Below are 20704 nucleotides of genomic sequence, written 5' to 3' on the forward strand. Positions count from 1 at the left end.
TTTGTAAAAATCCAGTCACCTCTGTGTTCTATGAGCATTTTCGAAAGATTAAAAGCGCTGGCGGAGAAGCGTGCCTCCTGCCAGATTTGACTCATATTTATTGACCTAACATCCCAATGTCCTAATAAGACCCGTATAGTAGACAACCCCTTTAAACCTATGAAACCCCCTCCCCAAACAGGTTTACTTTAGTAAGGAAATGGAGATAACTAGCTCCGGTGCTACTTACCTCTTTGGGGTACAAAAGATTGGACTTGTTAAAACATGGAAGCTACATATCCCCCTCCGCTCAAGCGCTGATGCTCCAGTGGTCTCCTGCCGGTCAGTAGCGGTGATGTGCCCTACCAGCATGTGACCTCTGTAGCCAATGACTAGCCTCACCAGTGATACCAGTACATAACAGTGGTGGGTATGACACCACTGCTGGGGCAGTGGACAGTCTAGGTTGCCCCTAAGTTTTCGATTACCCCATTAAAAGTCTAAAGCTGGCCCTACCCATGATATACGCATCGACCAAATGCTCGTTTGACGGGCGGTTCTCTGTCCCGATCCTCCGCTTCTTCTTCATAAATGGCCAATAATTAGTAATAACGAATTTCTCCTACTAAAATGGCTTCTTCTCACCATAAGTAATCGGGCTACTTTAGATAGAACTTGGGGACCGTTCACACAACAGATTTTATTTCTTCTGCGGTTGCTCACTCTGGATGCTACAGACCTGCATGTGGCTTGGCTCCATTGAATGACTTCAAGCGGCAGCTGTCTGCACACTGCACCAAGAAAGGACATGAGCATGTGCGACCACCTAAGCAAGGTGGACAGAAAAATAAGGAAAAGAACAAACCGCAGGTGGCGTTTATACAGATAGATTTTATATAAATAAGGCTACTTTCACACTCTCACGTTTTGGCTTTCCGTTTGTGAGATCCGTTCAGGGCTCTCACAAGCGGTCCAAAACGGATCAGTTTGCATTCTAATGCATTCTGAATGGAAAAGGATCCGCTCAGAATGCATCAGTTCAGTCTCCTTTCCGCTTTGGAGGCGGACACCAAAACGCTACTTGCAGTGTTTTGGTGTCCGTCTGACGAAACTGATCCGTTTTCACTGACACAATCTGGCACAATAGAAAATGGATCCGTCCTCCATTGACTTACAGATAATACAAACGGATCAGTTCAGAACAGATGCAGATGGCTGTGTTATCTGAACAGATCCGTCCATGACTGATCCGCAGAAAACGCTAGTGTGAAAGTAGCCTGACTCAGTGGCTTTACTCGATTTTGATTTACACACAGTTACAAAAGTGTTCAGATTTTAGTTTTAAAAATGAAGAATTCTTTTCATGGTACAACCTCTCTGATACCATATTCCTGTTCTGTCTAGCATACCCAGTAGAGAACTTCCTCCTATGGTCTTCACTACTGAGCATGTGCAGCATAGTTTCAGGCATAGTGACTATGGGCCTTGGAGCAGCATGAAGATACCTAGTATAAGGGGCTGGAGAGGTGAGAACTGATTATCACCACTAGAACACCCTGCTTATCATGGTTTATAGTATAAGACACTGGAGAGGTGAGAACTGATTATCTATCACCACTAGAACACCCTGCTAATCACTGTGTATAGTATAAATGACAGGAGAAAAGACAGGAGAGATGAGAACTGATTATCACCACTAGAACACCCTGCTCATCATGGTTTATAGTATAAGACACAGGAGAGGTGAGAACTGATTATCTATCACCACTAGAACACCCTGCTCATCACTGTTTTATATAGGATGGCCCACAAAAAGTAGCCCGCCTCTAATATCTCCTAATCAAGCTAATAGTAAATTAGTCTTAGTTGTCCATAGCAGCAATCAGAGCTCCGCTTTCAGTTCCCACAGGACTCTGAAAACCGAAAGCTAAGATCTGATTGGTGGCTATGGACAAGTAAGACAGATTTACTATTAGGCAGTTTAATTTGGAGATATTGGAGGTGGGCTACTTTTTCGTGGGCCCCCCTGTAGTATAAGGACCGGAGAGAACACAGGAGAGATTAGAACTGATTATCACCACTAGAACACCCTGCTTATCGCTGATTTTGGTAAATAAGGGCCTTGGATTGATAGAACATAAAATTATATATTTAATTTACATTCCTATGAAAGTTAATGAATTCAATATTAATATCAGCAGATATTTTTTTAAGCCTCAGTCAGTACATTTCTACCGACTCACTCCACCAAAAGTCAGCTTGGACTCCAATTCCACAGCTCTGTTTATTTCCACTAAATGTGCATAACCACTGCTGACTTTCCATCAAAGAGCACAAGTGATCTGCCCTGAGACCGTGTTTGGCGCCAGGTGTTCAGCAGATGTCACATTGGCTTATGTTATGATGAATGGGGATCTCCAGTCTCCTCTCCAGATGTACAACAATTTTTTTATTTTTTTTTTTGTGTGGCTCCTCTACTATGTCTATGAAATGTTTGTATTTTCCATAAATCAAAAATTCTACAGTATTTTTTCTTAAAACTTGGGTACATTTATCAGAACTGGTGTAAAGGAAAACTTTTGGCTGGCTCTGGGCAACTAAGTCAGTTTTCCTTTACACCAGGTTTGATGTATCTTTTTTTTTAAACTGGACGACCCCTTTAAGAATCAGCATTTCGGGTCTTCTCTGCTCTGTATTTTTTTTTTTTTTTTTTAATATAGAAACCTTTAAAACTGGGGCATTTCTGTAGACATTTCTTGCAAGGTGTAAATCGTGTGACCCTCCTCTCTAATGACCCATGTACGCTTGTGTCTCTACAGCCCTTCATTCCGCTCATGAATCTCCAGTGTTCTCCAGAAGTGAGCAGGTTTCTTTGCATGGCTTTCGTCCCCGAATGTACAGAACCCAAGCACATCGTGCTGCCCTGCAGGGCCGTATGTGAGACCGTTTACTCCGACTGCAAGACCCTGATTGACACTTTTGACATTACTTGGCCTCCGGAGCTAGAGTGTGACAGGTGAGTGGTGGGCTGCGAAAAACAATAGATCATTAAATCATACCTGGGTTTAAAAAAACATTTTGCGTAATGGCTGTGCATCTTTGTACAATCATAACTGTGAAGGAAATGGGGCTTTTAGGGGCTTCCCTAATGTCTTTCAGCCTAAGTATTCCACTCTTCAGCTGCACAGCTAGGTGCATTTCTCTATTAGGCCTCATGCACACGACCGTTGTGTGCATCTGCGGCCGTTGTTCCGTTTTCCTTTTTTTTTTTTTTTCGCAGACCTATTGACTTTCAATGGGTCCGTGGAAAAATCGGAAAATGCACCGTTTGGCTTCCGTGTCCGTGATCCGTGTTTCCAGTCCGTGAAAAAAATATGACCTGGATCCTCCAAAAATCAAGGAAGACCCACGGAAGAAAAAACGGTCGCGGATCACTGAACAACGGAAATCCATTTTGTGGACCGCAAAAAAAAAATGGCCGTGTGCATGAGGCCTTACGAGCAGGGGGTGTCTCTCTCCTGTAGAATCTGTCGGCACTATCCTTTACATTGCATCCCACTATGTTTGTTTTCAGCTCTGGAGCTCACAGAACAGATAATGAGGGATAAATGACACTTGCAGACAGAGGAGGTCTTTTTGATTTTCAGAAGCAGTGTAGAAGCAGTTCTTTTTATTAGGCTCAGGATCCCAGCTAGCTCTGACATGTCCCACTTCTTCTCAGCTGTCTTTTGAGTTTCTTTTACCAGGGAGCGATCTTGCCTAACAGGCAGTAGACTGCAAATTAGGTGAAAGCGACACCCCTAGTGACCATGACTTTACAGCTTTTTTTTTCAGGTGGATGCAGGCATGTTTTTTAAATTAAGTGATTTAGACTTGCGATTTACACCATTTTCTATTAAATGAAATGACATTGTGTCAAGGTACTGTGACTCTTTAAAGGAGTTATGGAAAAGTTTAATCAAATTAAATTTTTATTTTTTTCTCTTCTCCAGGCTAGAAGACTGTAGTGTACCAAAGATCCCTGAGAAGGAACAAAGCACACTGACACCAGCAGAAAAAATCCAAAAAGACTATGGGTTTTGGTGTCCACGACACTTGAAAACCTTTCAAGTGACTGGCTACAAGTTTCTGGGGGTAAATCACTGTGCACCACCGTGCCCCAACATGTACTTTAAAAAAGAAGATTTGGACTTTGCCAAAAACTTCATTGGCATTATTTCCATAATTTGCCTCTGTGCCACGCTCTTCACATTCCTCACCTTTCTGATCGACGTAAAAAGATTCCGCTACCCAGAGAGGCCAATCATTTTCTACTCCGTCTGTTACAGCATAGTATCACTCATATACTTCATTGGGTTCGCCATGGGGAACGCTGTCTCCTGCAACGAGGCGCATGAAGACTATGCAGACGAAGACACGGTGGTCCTTGGTTCCCAGAACAAAGCCTGTACTGTTATTTTCATGCTTCTGTATTTCTGCAATATGGCCGGGACCATATGGTGGGTCATGCTCACCATAACTTGGTACTTGGCAGCAGGTCAGAAGTGGAGCTGCGAGGCCATAGAGCAGAAGTCCATGTGGTTTCACGCAGTGGCCTGGGGCATTCCTGGGATTCTTACCATTGTACTTCTGGCCATGAACAAGGTGGAAGGAGACAATATTAGCGGCGTCTGTTTCGTTGGACTCTACGACCAAAACGTGTCTACCTATTTTGTGCTCCTGCCTCTTTGTCTTAGCATCTTCGTTGGGCTTTCTCTGCTCCTTGCTGGGATTATATCTTTAAACAACGTGCGGCAAGTGATACAGCATGATGAGAGGAACCAAGAGAAACTGAAAAAATTCATGATCCGCATTGGTGTGTTCAGTGGCACTTACCTTGTTCCTCTGGGAATATTACTGTGCTGTTCTGTCTACGAGCTCTTCTCGAGATCTTCTTGGGAAATGACTTGGGTTGCAGACCACTGCAAGGAGTACCATATTCCTTGCCCACATCAGGTAATTTGTTTTTTACTATCAATCTTTGTGATTTTATTAATTATTTTTTATTTTTTTTCCTGTGGTGGGTGGTTCAAGTCCACACAGCTCTGGAGCCTATGGGTGCCCAAAAGGTCACTCTTCCATGTAAGAAAAGACTAGTAGTGTAAATGATACATGGCAGCCGATGAGCTTAAAGGTACATGGGTGGGCAATACAGACGGGAGAGCAGATGCAATTTTTGAATGTATGCAAAAAAAAAATTCTTAGCATTTTTCTATTAAAGGGGTTGTCCGGGTTCAGAGCATTTCATGCTGAATCGCGCAGGCCAAGGGCTTTTTTATTTACATTTTTACACTGCTAGGCGGAGGCTTCCACCTAGCAGTGTTCCCGGTGACGTCACGGCACTGATGGACGGACTTTAGCGTTGCCCTATCCGTTTTACAGGCTAGGCTAGGGCAGCGCTAAAGCCCACCTATTAGTGCCAGTGACGTCACCAGGCTCACTGCTAGGCGGAAACCTCCACCTAGCATGCCCACGGAGTGCCTGGTACATCACCGGATCTCCAGAAAAAGCCCTTGCCTTGCACGATTCAGCGCAGGGCAAGGGCGAGCATCAGAGCATAAAATGCTCCAATACTCATGTCAGAGGGGCTGAGTGGGGGAAGAAGGGGATATGTCGGGGTTCAGCTTTAAGCCCGGACAACTAGTTTATGACATTATAGGACATTTAATCCTAGGAAAATTAGGTATTGAGATAACCCTAATGGTCTATTAGACTGGAAGATTTTTGGGCCAGATATGGGAAACAAGTGTCCATAGGAATGTTCTTTCCAGATTAATCGTACTGCTACTAAACGAGCAAATGCAGGTTTGTCAGCTGCTTTTGCATTTTTCATCAGGATGAAAAGTGCACGATTATCCACATCACTTCTCCCGGTTTAATCATTAGCAATGAATGAGGGAGGAACGACTGCAGTAACGATCATTCCTCCCCCATCCACTTTGCATCAGCTTGTGTAATAGTCTGATGCAAACGAGTGGCGATCAGCGTGTTCATCGGCAGTGTAGTTAGGGCAGATTTACAGTTTACCAAGTCTGTCATATCGATCTGTAACTATGTCTTCTTTCACTACAGCTGAAGACTTTGTCCAGACCAGACCTTGGCTTGTTTCTAACCAAATATGTGATGACTTTAATCGTGGGGATCTCTGCCATTTTCTGGGTTGGAAGCAAAAAAACCTGCTCTGAATGGGCCAACTTTTTTCACCGAAACAAAAAACAAGAGTAAGAAATAGTTCTATTATATTTGCATTTTGTTTGTTTTTTTATTTTATTTTTTTCCGTTTATTTTGGAATACAGTTATACTGAGCAAGGACTCGTCATACAATAAAGACTGTCTTAGGGCTCTTTCACACTTGCGTTGTCCGGATCCGGCGTGTACTCCACTTGCCGGAATTACACGCCGGATCCGGAAAAACGCAAGTGTACTGAAAGCATTTGAAGACGGAACCGTCTTCCAAATGCGTTCAGTGTTACTATGGCACCCAGGACGCTATTAAAGTCCTGGTTGCCATAGTAGGAGCGGGGGAGCAGCATACTTACAGTCCGTGCGGCTCCCGGGGCGCTCCAGAATGACGTCAGAGCGCCCCATGCGCATGGATGACGTGATCCATGTGATCACATGATCCATGCGCTTGGGGCGCCCTGACGTCACTCTGAAGCGCCCCGGGAGCCGCACAGATGGTAAGTATACTGCTCCCCTGCTCCCCACTACACTTTACCATGGCTGCCAGGACTTTAGCGTCCCGGCAGCCATGGTAACCACTCTAAAAAAGCTAAATGTCGGCTCCGGCAATGCGCCGAAACGACGTTTAGCTTAAGGCCGGATCCGGATCAATGCCTTTCAATGGGCATTAATTCCGGATCCGGCCTTGCGGCAAGTGTTCCGGATTTTTGGCCGGAGCAAAAAGCGCAGCATGCTGCGGTATTTTCTCCGGCCAAAAAACGTTCCGTTCCGGAACTGAAGACATCCTGATGCATCCTGAACGGATTTCTCTCCATTCAGAATGCATTAGGATAATCCTGATCAGGATTCTTCCGGCATAGAGCCCCGACGACGGAACTCTATGCCGGAAGAAAAGAACGCAAGTGTGAAAGAGCCCTAAGGCTACTTTCACACTGGCGTTTTGGCTTTCCGTTTGTGAGATCCGTTTTGCCCTAATGCATTCTGAATGGAAAAGGATCCGCTCAGAATGCATCAGTTTGCCTCCGTTACGTCTCCGTTCCGCTTACAGCGTTCTGGTGTCCGTCTGACGAAACTGAGCCAAACGGATCCGTCCTGACACATAATGTAAGTCAATGGGGACGGATCCGTTTTCTATGACACAATCTGGCACAATAGAAAACGGATCCGTCCTCCATAGACTATCGATGGTGTTTCTTGGCTATGTTAAAGATAATACAAACGGATCTGTTCTGAATGGATGCAGACGTTTGTATTATCTGAACGTATCCGTCTGTGCAGATCCATGACGGATCTGTACCAAACGCGAGTGTGAAAGTAGGCAGTCATCAATTCTAACAGTAGAGCGATCTGCTCCATGTTATAATTCTTTATTGACCGTACTGTGTAAACTGTGGTGTCTTGTCTGCCACAAAACAATTAAACTGTATGGGGATGACCAATCTCAGTAACGATCATTCATCCCTTCAGCAGCGATCATTGCTGCATGTAAATGCAGCAAACAAGTGGCCATTGACCAGGGAGCACTATCCCTAAGAGTATTAAAATTTTTGTTTTTTGTTGTAATTTTCACAAAATTATAGTGTGACTCTAATATTTAAACGCACTAGATCTAGTTTTACACTAGCGTTGTGAGATGTGGCAGGCTGTTCCCTGCTCTGGATCTCTCTGTATTGTGGCATTGCCAGAAGCTACCGTGCTATTGTCTGCCCCCATCAATTATAATGGGAACCGGTGGAGATCCTGCCACAACCTGGCAAATATGCGTTTTTGACCAGGTAATTCTCAGCATCTCCGCCAGACCCCATTATATAGTTAATGGAGCCAGTGGGTAGCAGGGGAGGACTAGCAACTTAAAGTAGTCACAAAGTACTGAATCAGCTTTACAAAATAAACCCCCTAAAACTGCCAATGGCGGCCGAGAGGAGGGTTCAGGCAGCCCCCTGGGAATCCGCCCACCGGGAAGTTATCCTGCAGGGTGTATGGCCAGTCCGTCCCTGTCAGGTAGCGTCTGGCAATGTCGGATCCCTACATCTCCAGCCTGCCAGAGATGTCTAACGCTAGTGTGAACCTAGCCCTAAGGCTTCCTTCACAAATGGTGTTTTTGTGGCTTTTTTTGTTTTTTCTTTTGTGGTAGAAAATGGCATGCGTTTGTTCTTTTTCCTGTTCTTTTTTATTTTTTTCAGCCTTTTTATGTTAGAAATTTTTATACAAGAGTTTTCCAGACATTCTTCAACTCCCATAGAGAGTCTGATAGAAGCACCATACCCAGAACGTGCTGCATTTTGACGAAAACATTAAAAAAGACAATACAAAAAACGCCATGCAGAAAAACACTGTTGTGAATTTCATCATTCACTGTAGAGTCTAAAGTGACATCTGGATACATAAAAATTGTGAAATGAAGCTAAAAACGGCAAAAATTCACTCTGCATTTCTCGACCTGCGAATGTTGCACATATTCCACGCCGGAATGCCAGTGGGTGGCAGTGTGTTTTCAATGGGAGGACGGTATACAAGAACGCCAAGAAAGGACACGTCCTTTCTTGGTGCGGTCACAGCAAAAAACTTGGTGCCTCCCATTGAAAACAATGGGAGGTGGTTTCTGAGCTTACACCTCCTCGGCTTTCTAATGCAGAATCTGTGCACAATTCCCTGTCGGAATACTCCATCTGAACTGCCCCTAAAGAGGACTGAGTGGGTTGAATTATGCGGCTGTGATCCTTTAATGCTTGGAGTGTCAGCAGGCCGGTATCATCTCAACCACATGAAAGCAGAATACATATTTACATGCAGATAATAGAAATATTATTCCGGCGTCTGCCAAGAACATCCTCCTTGATGATTATCTTCAGTGCAAAGTCAAATTAAGAATACAATGGTTGTCAGTGTTGTTGCCTTTGAAGGAGTTGTCCTACCTGGGCAAACGCCAGTCCAGCTCCCGTGGTGATCGCGGTTATTGCCGCAGGTCCGGCTGTTGTCAAAAATACATTTCCCTGCCGAAAATGCAGCATTAGGGTCCATTGACACGTCCGTGATGTATTGCGGATCCGCAATACACCCGGCCGGCGTCCCCCATAGAACTGCCTATTCTTGTCTGCAATTGCGGACAAGAATAGGACATGTTCTATTTTTTTTCCAGAGTTGTGGACCGGAAGATCGGGGCCGCGCTCTGGAGATGCGGAGAGCACATAGTGTGCTCTCTCATTCTGGGGCAGGAATGGATGCAATGGGTCCACACCCGTTCCGGATATTGCGGAACGGATGCGGACCCATTCCACGGACATGTGAATGGACCCTTACTCAGCGCCCATTAAATGAATGGGCGACTATGTTATACATGGTTATGCCAGGCCCTGCAGAACTGGAGCAGCTCTTTCCAATGAATCTTTACATAGTCATGAGCTATCCTCAGGATAAGTCCTCCGTATCCAATTGGTGGGGGTCAGCATCACCGGTGACTAGCACGACCTCTTCCTCGGCCTGTGATGTCGCATGCATTGAGCACACAGCATTTGTGCAGCTAAAATTGCATTCCAGTGGATGGTATTGCTGCGGTACCAAGTACAGCCGCTATATATATTTTAGGGCACTGTGCTTGGTAGAATGTGAACAGGCCACAGACCTCGTCCTGGTGCAGGTGATCTAAAATAAAATACAAAAATAGTAAAAAAAAAAAATCGAAAGAGTTTTTTTTTTTCCAGAATCTACATATTCATGACCTATTCTAAGGATAGGTCATTAATATCTGATCGTGGGGACCCGACTCGCAGCATCCCACCAATCAGCCGTAGCCAAACACAGCGCTTTACGTTGGATAGCGGATGTGCTTGGTACTGCAGCTCAATCCCATTCACAATGGCCATGTGACCGAGGGATGTGACATCACAGACCCTGGAAGAGGCCTTCCAATAGCTGATCAGTGGAGGTGCCAGAAGTCAGACTTCCACTGATCAGATACTGATGACCTTGTCTGAAGGTAAGTCAACAGAATGGAAACCCCGGAAAACCCCTTTAAATGATCAGCCAACCCCACCTAAATCAGGATATTTGGTTGTGCATCTACGGTGTAGGTCCACCTTAAATAGATAATCTCTTCCTCTTGGATTCTTATGTATGCCTGTACTGTATCCCATCTCGGAGTCATTTTTAATTTTTGAGCGTACGTTAGGAAATGACCTCATGCCAGATGGCGCGTTCTGCATGGCACAAGGCTTGCTTGTTCCCTCAGCACCTTCTTGGCCGGTTGTCCTCTGGACCTCCAGCTTTAGTCGGCAGACCTGCGGTTAATTCCTGCGGCGGTCTTTGAATGAAGCTTCATACACAGGCAGCTAGTGTTTCCTGTGTGCGTTCTCTGCTTCATATTCCAGCTAATGTCAGCAGGGGACATGTCCGCCTGGAGCAGAAATTATAAACCTCATGTAGTAATGTGCACCCGGTCTGTCTAATCAGCACATATTTTGTTTGTCTCTGACGTTTCTCCATGTTCGGCTGAAACCTAATCCTTTTACCTGGAGGTTGTGGTAGGATTCTTACATGGCATGAGCTCTGTTTTGTTTTCAGACTCTACGTTTAGAAGATCCTGAGAACTTTAAAGTCTTTTAGATACCAGAGATGAAAATTAGAGTAATTTCAGGATTACACTGAAACTTCATTATACAAGGTCTGGAAGTGTATCAATGAAAAATTAGTTTAAATTTTTTTTTTTTACATCGTCAATATGAGACATATATCTATTGTTGGTGAAGATCCTATGTTTAGGTTCACACATTTTCCAGATCCTGTTTTGTTAGTGTATTGGTAGCTATACACCTTAGATGGCTGCGTTGGAACACTAGTTTGGCCGGACAACTATTCTTCCCGACCTCCTCCATACACGTGCACAACTGGCTCGGTCAAGCATGAATGTGTTTTCAAAGGGGAGAAGCAAAAAGCTGCTTCTAGACACTGTGCAAACACCTGGCAATGGCATGTTAAAATCCAACATGCCTTATTCTTCTGGTGGGTTCGACCGGCTTACAGCTGTATAGGCACCTTAACTAAGGGCCTTAGATCTGGAACGAATATTTGTGCACCCGATCCATGCTCCATGTAAACATGCCATGGATCACCCAGCGAACGAGCAGACACTTGTGTGTTGGGTGATCACATCTTTAATGCAGCACTTAAAGGGGTTCTGTGATCAGATACGTCTCAATAAAACCATCTCAGCCGAGACATGTGCGTTTGACAGTTGAACATCACGGTCTTGGTCCCATCTTCCTAGGTGCCTGCATTCTTGAGAACATTGACTTTCTTATAATATACAGATGAGCTCCTAGGAGAAAAAAGGGTGCCATCCCAGAGGCTCCGCTCACTGCCCTTTATGTTGCACCTTCACCACTGACTGATGGGGCCAGGCAGTGAAGACATACTCGCGCCTGGCCCTGAAGTGTAATGGGAGCTCGTTCAGTGCACACGCTGTACAGGGATGGGCCTTCATACCTGTACAATCTGGGCGCTGAACAAGACTTCAGGGCCAGGCATGAGTATGTCTTACTGCCAGGATCTGTCAGTCAGTGGTGGAGGCACGACATGAAGGGCAGTGAGCAGAACCTCTGGGAGCAACAAGGTGCAGCAGCACCGCCCTCGTTGCTCCTAGGGACTCATTTGCACAAAACATCATTTATCTTAAGAATGTGGGCACCTAGCAAGATTGGGACCAAGACCATGATGTTCAACTATTAAGTGCCCATGTCTCAGGTGAGACTGTTTTATTGATGACATAACTCCTTTAAAATGACACACCATGTAATGAGGGAATGTTAGGCCAACTTATGAAAACTGTATAGGGACAACCATGTCGTGTTGCCATACCAATAATTGCTGCATAGAAATACAGTTTTTATGTTGTGTTCTTTGAAGTATTATACAGCTCCACTGCTCTTACAGCAAAGGACCTTTTTCCAGGGTTGGAAGCTCCACCTTTTCTCCTCCAGCCACCAAGGGTGCCCTTGGATCTTTCAATTGTACACTGTAACTCTGTTTTTACCTACAACATCTTACAAGTAAATACCTTGTTATCCACTCATTTTTGGGCACAATGGTTAGTACTGGGGTCTTTGGGTCAAATCCAACCAAGGACATCCTCTCTATGGAGTTTGTATGTTCTCCCAGTATTTGCATGGGTTTTCTCCAAGTTCTGTGATTGCCATCCACGCTCCAAAAAAAATAAAAAATAGAACACCCTATAGGTTAAACACCATTCGTGCTTGTGCCTGAATATGAAATTTAGATTGTGAGCCCCACCAGGGACAGGAACTGATGTGGATGATCACAATCTGTGTACAGTGCTGTAGAATATGTTGGTGCTATATAAGCTATGGTACATCGGTAGATATGTTTCCTATACCCACCTCACCCTGTCTCATTGCCTACTGCTAAGAATCTGTGACTATTACACAGACCATTGTTCTGCCGCTCTTACTAGAAAAATGTCTACATTTTCTGTTTGCTGGGTTTTGATGTGAGTCTCTCTGTTTTAGCCCAGTCGCCGAGAGCAGAAGAGTCCTGCAGGAGTCCTGTGAGTACTTCATCAAACACAACTCTAAACCAAAGCACAAGAAACACCATAGATCCAGCTCCCACAAGCTGAAGGTTCTCTCCAAGTCCATGGGAACGAGCACCAGTGCTAAAGCCAACCATGGAGTGTCCACAGTGGCCATCACCAGCCATGATTTCCTGGACAATGAGACGTCGGTGGACCATCAAAGTACGCGGACCCGGTCACCAAAGGAAGACCAAGTGTCAGAAAGTAGTGTCGCCAAAACAAGAACAGACCCTCCAGCAGAGGTGACTACACAAACGCTACTGGAGAACTCTGAGGTGTCCACTCATCAGACAGAGCAGAATAGTCACCCCAGTACGGGCAAAGGGAATGGTGTGACTGGAAATATGCCAAAGCAGATTGAGGGCAGGTAAGAACACATGTGATCATGTCAAGAAATGTAGTTTATATGTACTTTATGGTGGTGATGGTTTTTTATTTTTGTGTCCAAACTCATCCTATGTATTTCAAGGTTTTTTACATTTACCTCTTCTAAAAGGTTGCAAATGTCAGTTCAGTTTAGCAAACTTGTATTTTGTCAATTCTTTTGGGTTGCCACTGCCACCTAATGTCTCTGGGGCACTCCACTGTGATCACCTGCAACTGAAAATGACCACAGGTCACTGATGCACAGCCATCATCTTCAGATGTTGTCAAGAGCAGTGGGATTGAATTCAAACTTCAAGCATGTGATTCATCCTTGGATACTATTGCCATACATGACCAAAAGTTCTGACGAATAATTGGCCGTGGAGGAGGCCATGTCAGTCAGAAGAATGATGCAATATGGGAAAATTGCATAGAGATAGTAAGACCTAAATAGTAGGCATGTTTTAATTGGACTTTGAGCTTTAGGGCTTGTGCACATGGGTGAATTACTTTTCCATACACTCATGGGCTTACGTAGAGGCGTGGTCTGAAAGAAAATTGTGGCATGTTCCATCACATACCATATGTATGGAGGATTCTACCCCAGAGGCATTGCTTCTATAAAGGAATATCCCCATGCATACAGACACAACGCGCTGGGTTCTGCTATGTGCACGAGCCCTTACTGGCATGGAAACTGCCAAACTGTTTGTAAAGGGGTAGTCCCATAATCAACACTTATCTATCTTGGGTAAGAAGCATCTAATTGCTGGTGGGACACCCACTGATCACCGCAGGGGTCTTTAGCCCGTCATTTGAAAGGAGCGACGGGCCCGGCTGCACACCTCCACTCAATTTGTCTAGTACAGTGCTTGGCTCCCTTCAGCAGCCCCATAGAGAATGAATGGAGCAGCAATACACATGCTTGACCATTGCTCTCTCCAAATGGCAAGACACGAGACTCCCATTTTTATGATTGGTGGTGGTCCCTGCAGTGAGCCTCTAAGTGATCAAGCACTTATTAGCTATCCTGTGGATAAGGGACTATTAGACTGCACGATTATCAGAATTTCTGAGAACAAGAGTTCATAGGGACACTCGTCTGCGATGGTTGGCTCGCAATCGCTCGTTCTTCGGCTGCTGGGCATCCTTCAGGATGAAAAATGCTCGATTATTGGCAGCACATCTCCCTGTTTAATCAGTGTTGCCGATCATGATCAGAACAAAATGAAGGAGGAAAGATTAATTCCTCCCGAATTCTGTATGCATCAGCCTGTGTAATCAGGAAGGTGCCAACGAGCACCAGGGGATGTTTTATTGGGCAGTGTAATGCCAACTTTAGTTGCTATGCTGTAATTAGAAGTCAGAGGACCTAATTTCTCTTGGGTCCCAAAGGTAAGGCTCAGCCACTGAGAGCTCCTACACCCATTGATAGTCATTGTGGCGTTTGGTTCCCTTTCCAAACGTTGCTGTGGGGCCCCATGGTTACTTGTTATGGCTCTGGTCCAACATACAATATCTGGTGAAAAGATGAGCCATTAAAATCTTTTGTCTTTTTTTCTTTTATTCTTTTAATCCAGTTTGCTTATTGAGAACCACCTGAGCAATCCAGTCCTGTATCCTGACAGTGCCTCTCCACCTTCTGCCCCAAGTCCCACCACTGTGCCTGCGCCATTGCTCACCAACAAAGAAAGGGAACTTGGAAACTACACACAGACTGCATGAGAAATCTGACTCATGAGGACTAATATCAGATTTTTCGTTGCACGAAACATTGACTTGACGCTCAACGCGGACGTTAAATGAACTTTTGAAAGTTTTGCACTTATCGTACAAAGTAAAGCATTTAATGTATCTTGTAACAAGGGAGAAGGCCGATGTGCTGACGATACCGATGGCATGGGCAACCAGCTGAAGACTGATGGCTGTCCCCAAGACACCCCTTGTGGTGGTTGTTGTTTTTGTATACTGTTACATTTTGTAATGTAGATTTTCTAAATCTGTATGTATGTAAGGATCTCCGAACAGATATTCTGTAAACTGTAGGTAAAAGCATTATCGCCTATAACACGATGAATGTATATACTGTAGGTAGTTTGCAGGCTTGCTTAGAGATGCTTTTATACTAGTCACAACACTGACGAAAAGTACCTAGCAAATATTAGGCATACTGCCCCAGTTACTGGTTATGTTACATTCTGCTGGTCATTCTGGTAGATTTTACACTGGAAATTATTTAAAAATAAATAAAAATACAAATTTTCATATAACCTTTTTTAATGATATTTTAATTATCGCCTACAGCACTTATAGACTGGCTAAAGTTTCCAAATATTTGATGCATTGCCAGTTGCGTTGGTCAGAAACCAGACCAGTGGTCTCCAACTTCTTATTCTCGAAATGTTGGGAAGCTACAACTCCCAGCGTGCCCGATTTAATCTTTGGCTGGTAGTTGTAGCTTCCCAACGACTTGAGATCCACAGATTGGAGACCACTGTCGTAGACCAGTGGCTTTTCAACAGGAATGCGTCAAATGTTCTACAAAAACTGCCAGGAGAATCTACCATAGATCAAAACCATTTTAATGTTTTTTTTTAAATGGGATTTGTTAGTTATATGCATAGAAAAGAAGGGGCCCCCTTAGGAGGCATCAAAATATCAAACTGGGCCTTCATTGAAGGGGTTGCACAACTTTTACTAAGTGATGGCCTGAAGTCATCGGGAGCTGTGCTGCAGTGATGAGCATTCTCCACTACACAGTTTATGTCCGCAGTTCAGCTGCGAACTTCCGGCTACTTGGTGGCGTTGCAGTTATCAGACCCGCACTGATCAGCTAGTGATAACCTATCCTGAGTAAAATTTGGGCAACCCCTTTAGTGTAATGTGTATTACAGATCATTGTCAAGGGAGCTTGTGCTCCTTAGGCCAATTCTCCACCACACTGGGTCTCATGAACCAGTAGCAAAGAGAATGGGACGAACCAAGGGTTGGCACCTTTTCTCCAAGAGCACCAGGGTAACTGCATGCCAAGTTTCCTGCAATTAAGGTCACATTCTTCAGAGTAGAACTGCTTCTGCCCCTTTAATTTGGCAGATTACTGTCATATACCCGGACCCATCCCATCAAAATGAATATGATGGAGCTTTAATTATACCTGTTCATCGCTGCAATATCGATGGAGAGCAGGTAAACAGAGAAGAGAACACAGTGCTTCAAACAGCGGATCGGCAAGGGTGCCAGCAGTGCCAAATATATGCAGAGGCCTGCGTTGGTCTTAGAGAAAAAATGTCCCCAAGTGTCCCTGTGCTGGAGCCCCCAGCGATCAGCTGTAATATGTGGAAAATCTGGAAGTGTTCAGAGTCCCTACAGCACCCCCCGTGGGGAGGAATGAATTAGCCCCCATTCAAATAAATGGCTATCTTTGTAATGGAGGCGAGGTCCTCCAGAAGTGCTCTTTGCATCTTCTCTTCACCCTGGCCAAGAAATAAGGATCCTAAACGGAGAACCCCTCCTATAAATCAGAACTTCCTAAGGCCCAGTTCACACAGTTTTTTGGTGCTGATTTTGGAGCGTTTCTGCCTTAAAAAACGGCTCCAAAAAACTCCTCAAAACAGCTGCCCATTCAGTTCAATGGGAAGCAGCACTTTTTTTTTTTACACATGGTAAAAAGAAGCAGCATGTTCTGTCTTGGGGCAGAATCAGAGCTGACTCTCCCATTGAAATGAATAGGAAGCAGAAAATCAAGGCATTTTTTGTGTTTAACGCACATTTTTGCGCACATCTGTTTCAAAATCCTCAAGCTGAGAATACAGCTTTGTATTGAACCCATTGGATAAAAAAAAAAAGCACGCTTTTTGTGTATTTTATTTTTTTTTTCCTTCAAAATTAGTCGTGTGAACTGGCCCTAAGAGGGTATATGAAAATAGTTTTCCTAAATTGCACAACCCCTTTAATGATTTTTTTTTTTTTCTACTTCCAGAAACCACCCCAGCAGTATCCAGATGTGTGGGATTATAGCTGAACCTGTTTCACGTGCATGTGTTTTTTTTTACAGCCTGTGTAACCTCTCCGGGTCTAGTGCTCAGCTTCACTATGGAACTGGGCAGGAACATTGGGTTATATATGGATGGATATCAAAATAGCGCTATGTGCATTCTGCGTTTATGAACTGGTTTCTGCATTTATTCTTTCCAAATAACACTCCGGAGACTGATAAGGCAGACTACATGGAAACTGCACAAGCCAAACAATAAAAGAAAATGTACGCCCCTCAACATTGAAATTGCAACATTGAGAAGGAAAAGTCGTGGAATTATGGAAATTCACAGGATAGATATGTTAATGATATGCAAACGATAAGAAATGGAAACAAATATTCAAAGCATCGATTCAGTAATGAGTACGAGCGCCACAAGCAGAAATACTTGCACTTAACTCAGTGAGTGAGGTTATTGATTGAGGAATGTTCTGCTATGCTGAATGCACTTGAGCACGCAAATCATCAAGATCTGCTGCTGGCAGACATCCCAGATGTGTTAAATGAGAAACAAGTCTGGAGACGCTGCAGGCCGTGGTAGCACATTTAGACCACGCAAGGCTGCTCACTGTACCACTAGCAACATGCGGCCTGGTGTTGTGCTGTTGAAAAACGTCTCCTGAGACACTTTGGAGAAATGGTTGCACCACTGGTTCTATGACCAAATCAATGTTGTGCTAAGCTGTGAGTGTAACTAATGGCTAATGAATACTACCATACATTATGCCACCCCATACCGTAATGCCGGGATGTTCCCTTGTGAAGGCCTCTTCATGGTGTTGCCATCGTGGTCTCCAGACCAATTTCATTGTATCCGAGACAAAAGTGGTTCACCATGCTGTTCACCATGATAGCCTTTGACAGCCGGTTCAGACCTGAGCGTTTTACAGCACGTTTCTACGCGCTGTAAAACGCTCAACAAGGAGAAACCAATGCTTCCCTATCAGCATGGTTCTCACCTGGGCGTTTTACAGCGCGTACGATCGTGCTGTAAAACGCCCGACGCCCCAAGAAGTTCAGGAGCTTCTTTGGGGCGTAGTGTCGCGCGTTCCCGAACATAGACTTCCAGGCGTTCGCTTGTGTCCGCCCCGCGATTGTAAACGCCCGTACACTCGCGCATACAGAGCATACTTTCAGTACGCTCTGGTGTGAACCCGCCGTGAGAGCAGTGACGTGAGGTCAATGGAACACCTTCAGCTGGACGTCTGGTTCACAGGATAATGTAGTGCAAAAGCCGTGTGATGGTTTCTGTAGGCCCTGTTTTCTGCCCTAGGATTGGGATTTGACACCCAATTTCACTTGCAATACAGAATGGATCGTTACACGATCCGTCAGTGCAGAGGTTCTCTCTCTCTCTTCTTCGTTGTTCTCCCAACCACTGGGACACGCAATGTTGAACAGTGCCGAATCTTGGCCTAGGTGCGTAGCGTTTTGCCAGAGTGATAATCAAGGCCTCTCCGTTGAAGGATTTTGTACTTCTCCGTTTGCGTCAAGTGTGAAAAATTGGCACATTGAAGAAGGGGAGGCATCGTGCAATCATCCCAGATGACTTGATCGAATTTTTTAGATTTTATGTGGCTAAAGAAAAATGGCTTTCCAGGAGGATTTTATACACTGACCCCCAGCTTTCCCTCCAATACCAGAGATTGGAGCTAGGTGTTGAAAATTTGATCATCTGCAGATATTAGCGACTGCTACTACTTCCTTGATTTGCATAACCTTACGTCTTGTCCTTCTTGGTGTTACAATTTCAGCGTTGAGGAGTGTATTTATACCGGGATCATTGTGCTGGGAGTGATGCAGATAACACGTCTTTGTTCCTGTAAAGACTGATAACCTTATACTCCTGGGTGCGGCAGCCTGGCTCATAGGGAGTCACAGAACAATACTTTGGCACAGTTCAGGTCTGCAAAAAATTTCTCTTTCCTTTCAAATATCAGTTCTTACTATGGAATGAGAAAAAAAGAAAGGAAAAAACTTGTTGGCCTACAAAGACTTCTGCAACGTGACAACGTTTTTGACAAACTCAAAAAAGCCACACAAAAAAAAAAAAAAAGCAATTCATACATTCATGGCCATTTTTTAGCTGCTTCTAAAAAGATGGTTTCACACAGTTTCATTTTCTGGCAGTTTTTCTTTTTCCTTTTATAAAACCATCAAATTCATGTTTTTTTTTTTCAAATATCTCTCAGAACTACACGCACCACCTTGTAAAATGAGGTCCATTCAGCACTGCTACATCCATCCATTATAACACATACACAATAATGGTGCTTTTCACAGCATATAGACCTTAGGAAACACACAGCGTGGTGCATAGCAGAAAGAAATGGGAATGGTTTTCCTGTTGGTTTAGGCTGAGGACGGTGGTAATACCCCATGACAAAGTGAGGTGGCCTAGCTGGTATGCAGGAAGAGGCCATTAAACCAGGGGCGTTGATTGTAAAGTGATTTATTGGAGGAGCGGATGAAAGGAGAATGGCAAGTCCTTGGTAACCCTGACGGGGCATGACTGTGCCAAGTGCAGCATTGTTTTCCTGTACACATAGTTACCTGTGTGCTACACCGGACAACACTCAGTCTCTTTCATCTCGCTCCTTTCACAGAGCGCACAAACCTGTCCCTCTATTGTCCTGCAGTGAATGCTGGAGCATAGCTTGACAATGACATCATAATGACCGGTACGAAGGTAAACAGTGACACAAGCGCAGCTCCGGAGAGGATCACAAACTACTTCACGCATGATGTAAAATGGCGAGGAAGAATTCTAAACTGTTAGTATAGCCGGTCCAAGCCATAGAATATACTGTGTGTACGTATAGTCCATGTCACGGCCAACCTCGCAATGGTGGTTGCTGCCACCAGAACCAGAAAGGAGGAGTGGAGAGCAGTTATAAAGAGTATCTTGAGCTCTAGTCTAGAGGACCTAGTGTATCTTCCTCAGGGCTCATGCACAGGGCTCGTCCACATCCGATCCGCCTTTTTTTTTGCAGGTCGGATGCAGACCCATATTCATGTGTGTCCGTTCCATGGCCCCCCAAAATGATAGAACATGTCCTATTCTTTTCTGTTATGCGGACAAGGATAGGACATTTCTACTAAAGTTAAAACGTAAATGATGGCATGCACTCGGCTGGGATCCGTGTTTTGCGAATGAGCGCTTTGTTTGACCGCAAAACATGGTCATGTGCATGAGCCCTAAGGAAATGTTCGGAACTGCAGCATGCCTGATTCGGCACAAATGCCAGGTCTTGGCAGACAAAAACTGTTGAATGAAATGCCAAAACCTGGCATTTATGCTGGAAAGCAGCGGGATCAAAGGACCTTATTATACTAAATGTTGATCCGGCAGTGAACTATAGAATCTGGCAATGCCGAATTTGGCAAAATCCGACAGGTTGCTCTCTGCTGGAACAGCCTGCCACATATGTGAACGTACTCTAACAAAAAGAGTCCCTTTACACACAGTTTTGGTCCTGGTGTTTTTTGGCCTGAAAAAAAAGACCTTGAAAAA

At 44.5% G+C, this 20704-nt stretch overlaps 1 protein-coding gene across 1 annotated transcript in view; it reads left to right on the top strand.

Annotated features, from left to right (window-relative positions):
* Positions 1 to 15415, top strand: part of FZD6 (frizzled class receptor 6) — a 50098-nt gene extending 34683 nt beyond the window's left edge. The window contains exons 3-7 of the mRNA XM_040432498.1: positions 2799 to 2995; positions 3972 to 4974; positions 6091 to 6239; positions 12724 to 13155; positions 14735 to 15415. Coding sequence (XP_040288432.1) covers positions 2799 to 2995; positions 3972 to 4974; positions 6091 to 6239; positions 12724 to 13155; positions 14735 to 14879 — 1926 coding nt within the window. The 3' untranslated portion in view covers positions 14880 to 15415. The remainder of the gene's footprint in view (positions 1 to 2798; positions 2996 to 3971; positions 4975 to 6090; positions 6240 to 12723; positions 13156 to 14734) is intronic.
* The last annotated feature ends 5289 nt before the right edge of the window (positions 15416 to 20704 follow it).

This window comes from Bufo bufo, chromosome 5, assembly GCF_905171765.1.
Source record: "Bufo bufo chromosome 5, aBufBuf1.1, whole genome shotgun sequence".
Taxonomy (NCBI): domain Eukaryota; kingdom Metazoa; phylum Chordata; class Amphibia; order Anura; family Bufonidae; genus Bufo; species Bufo bufo.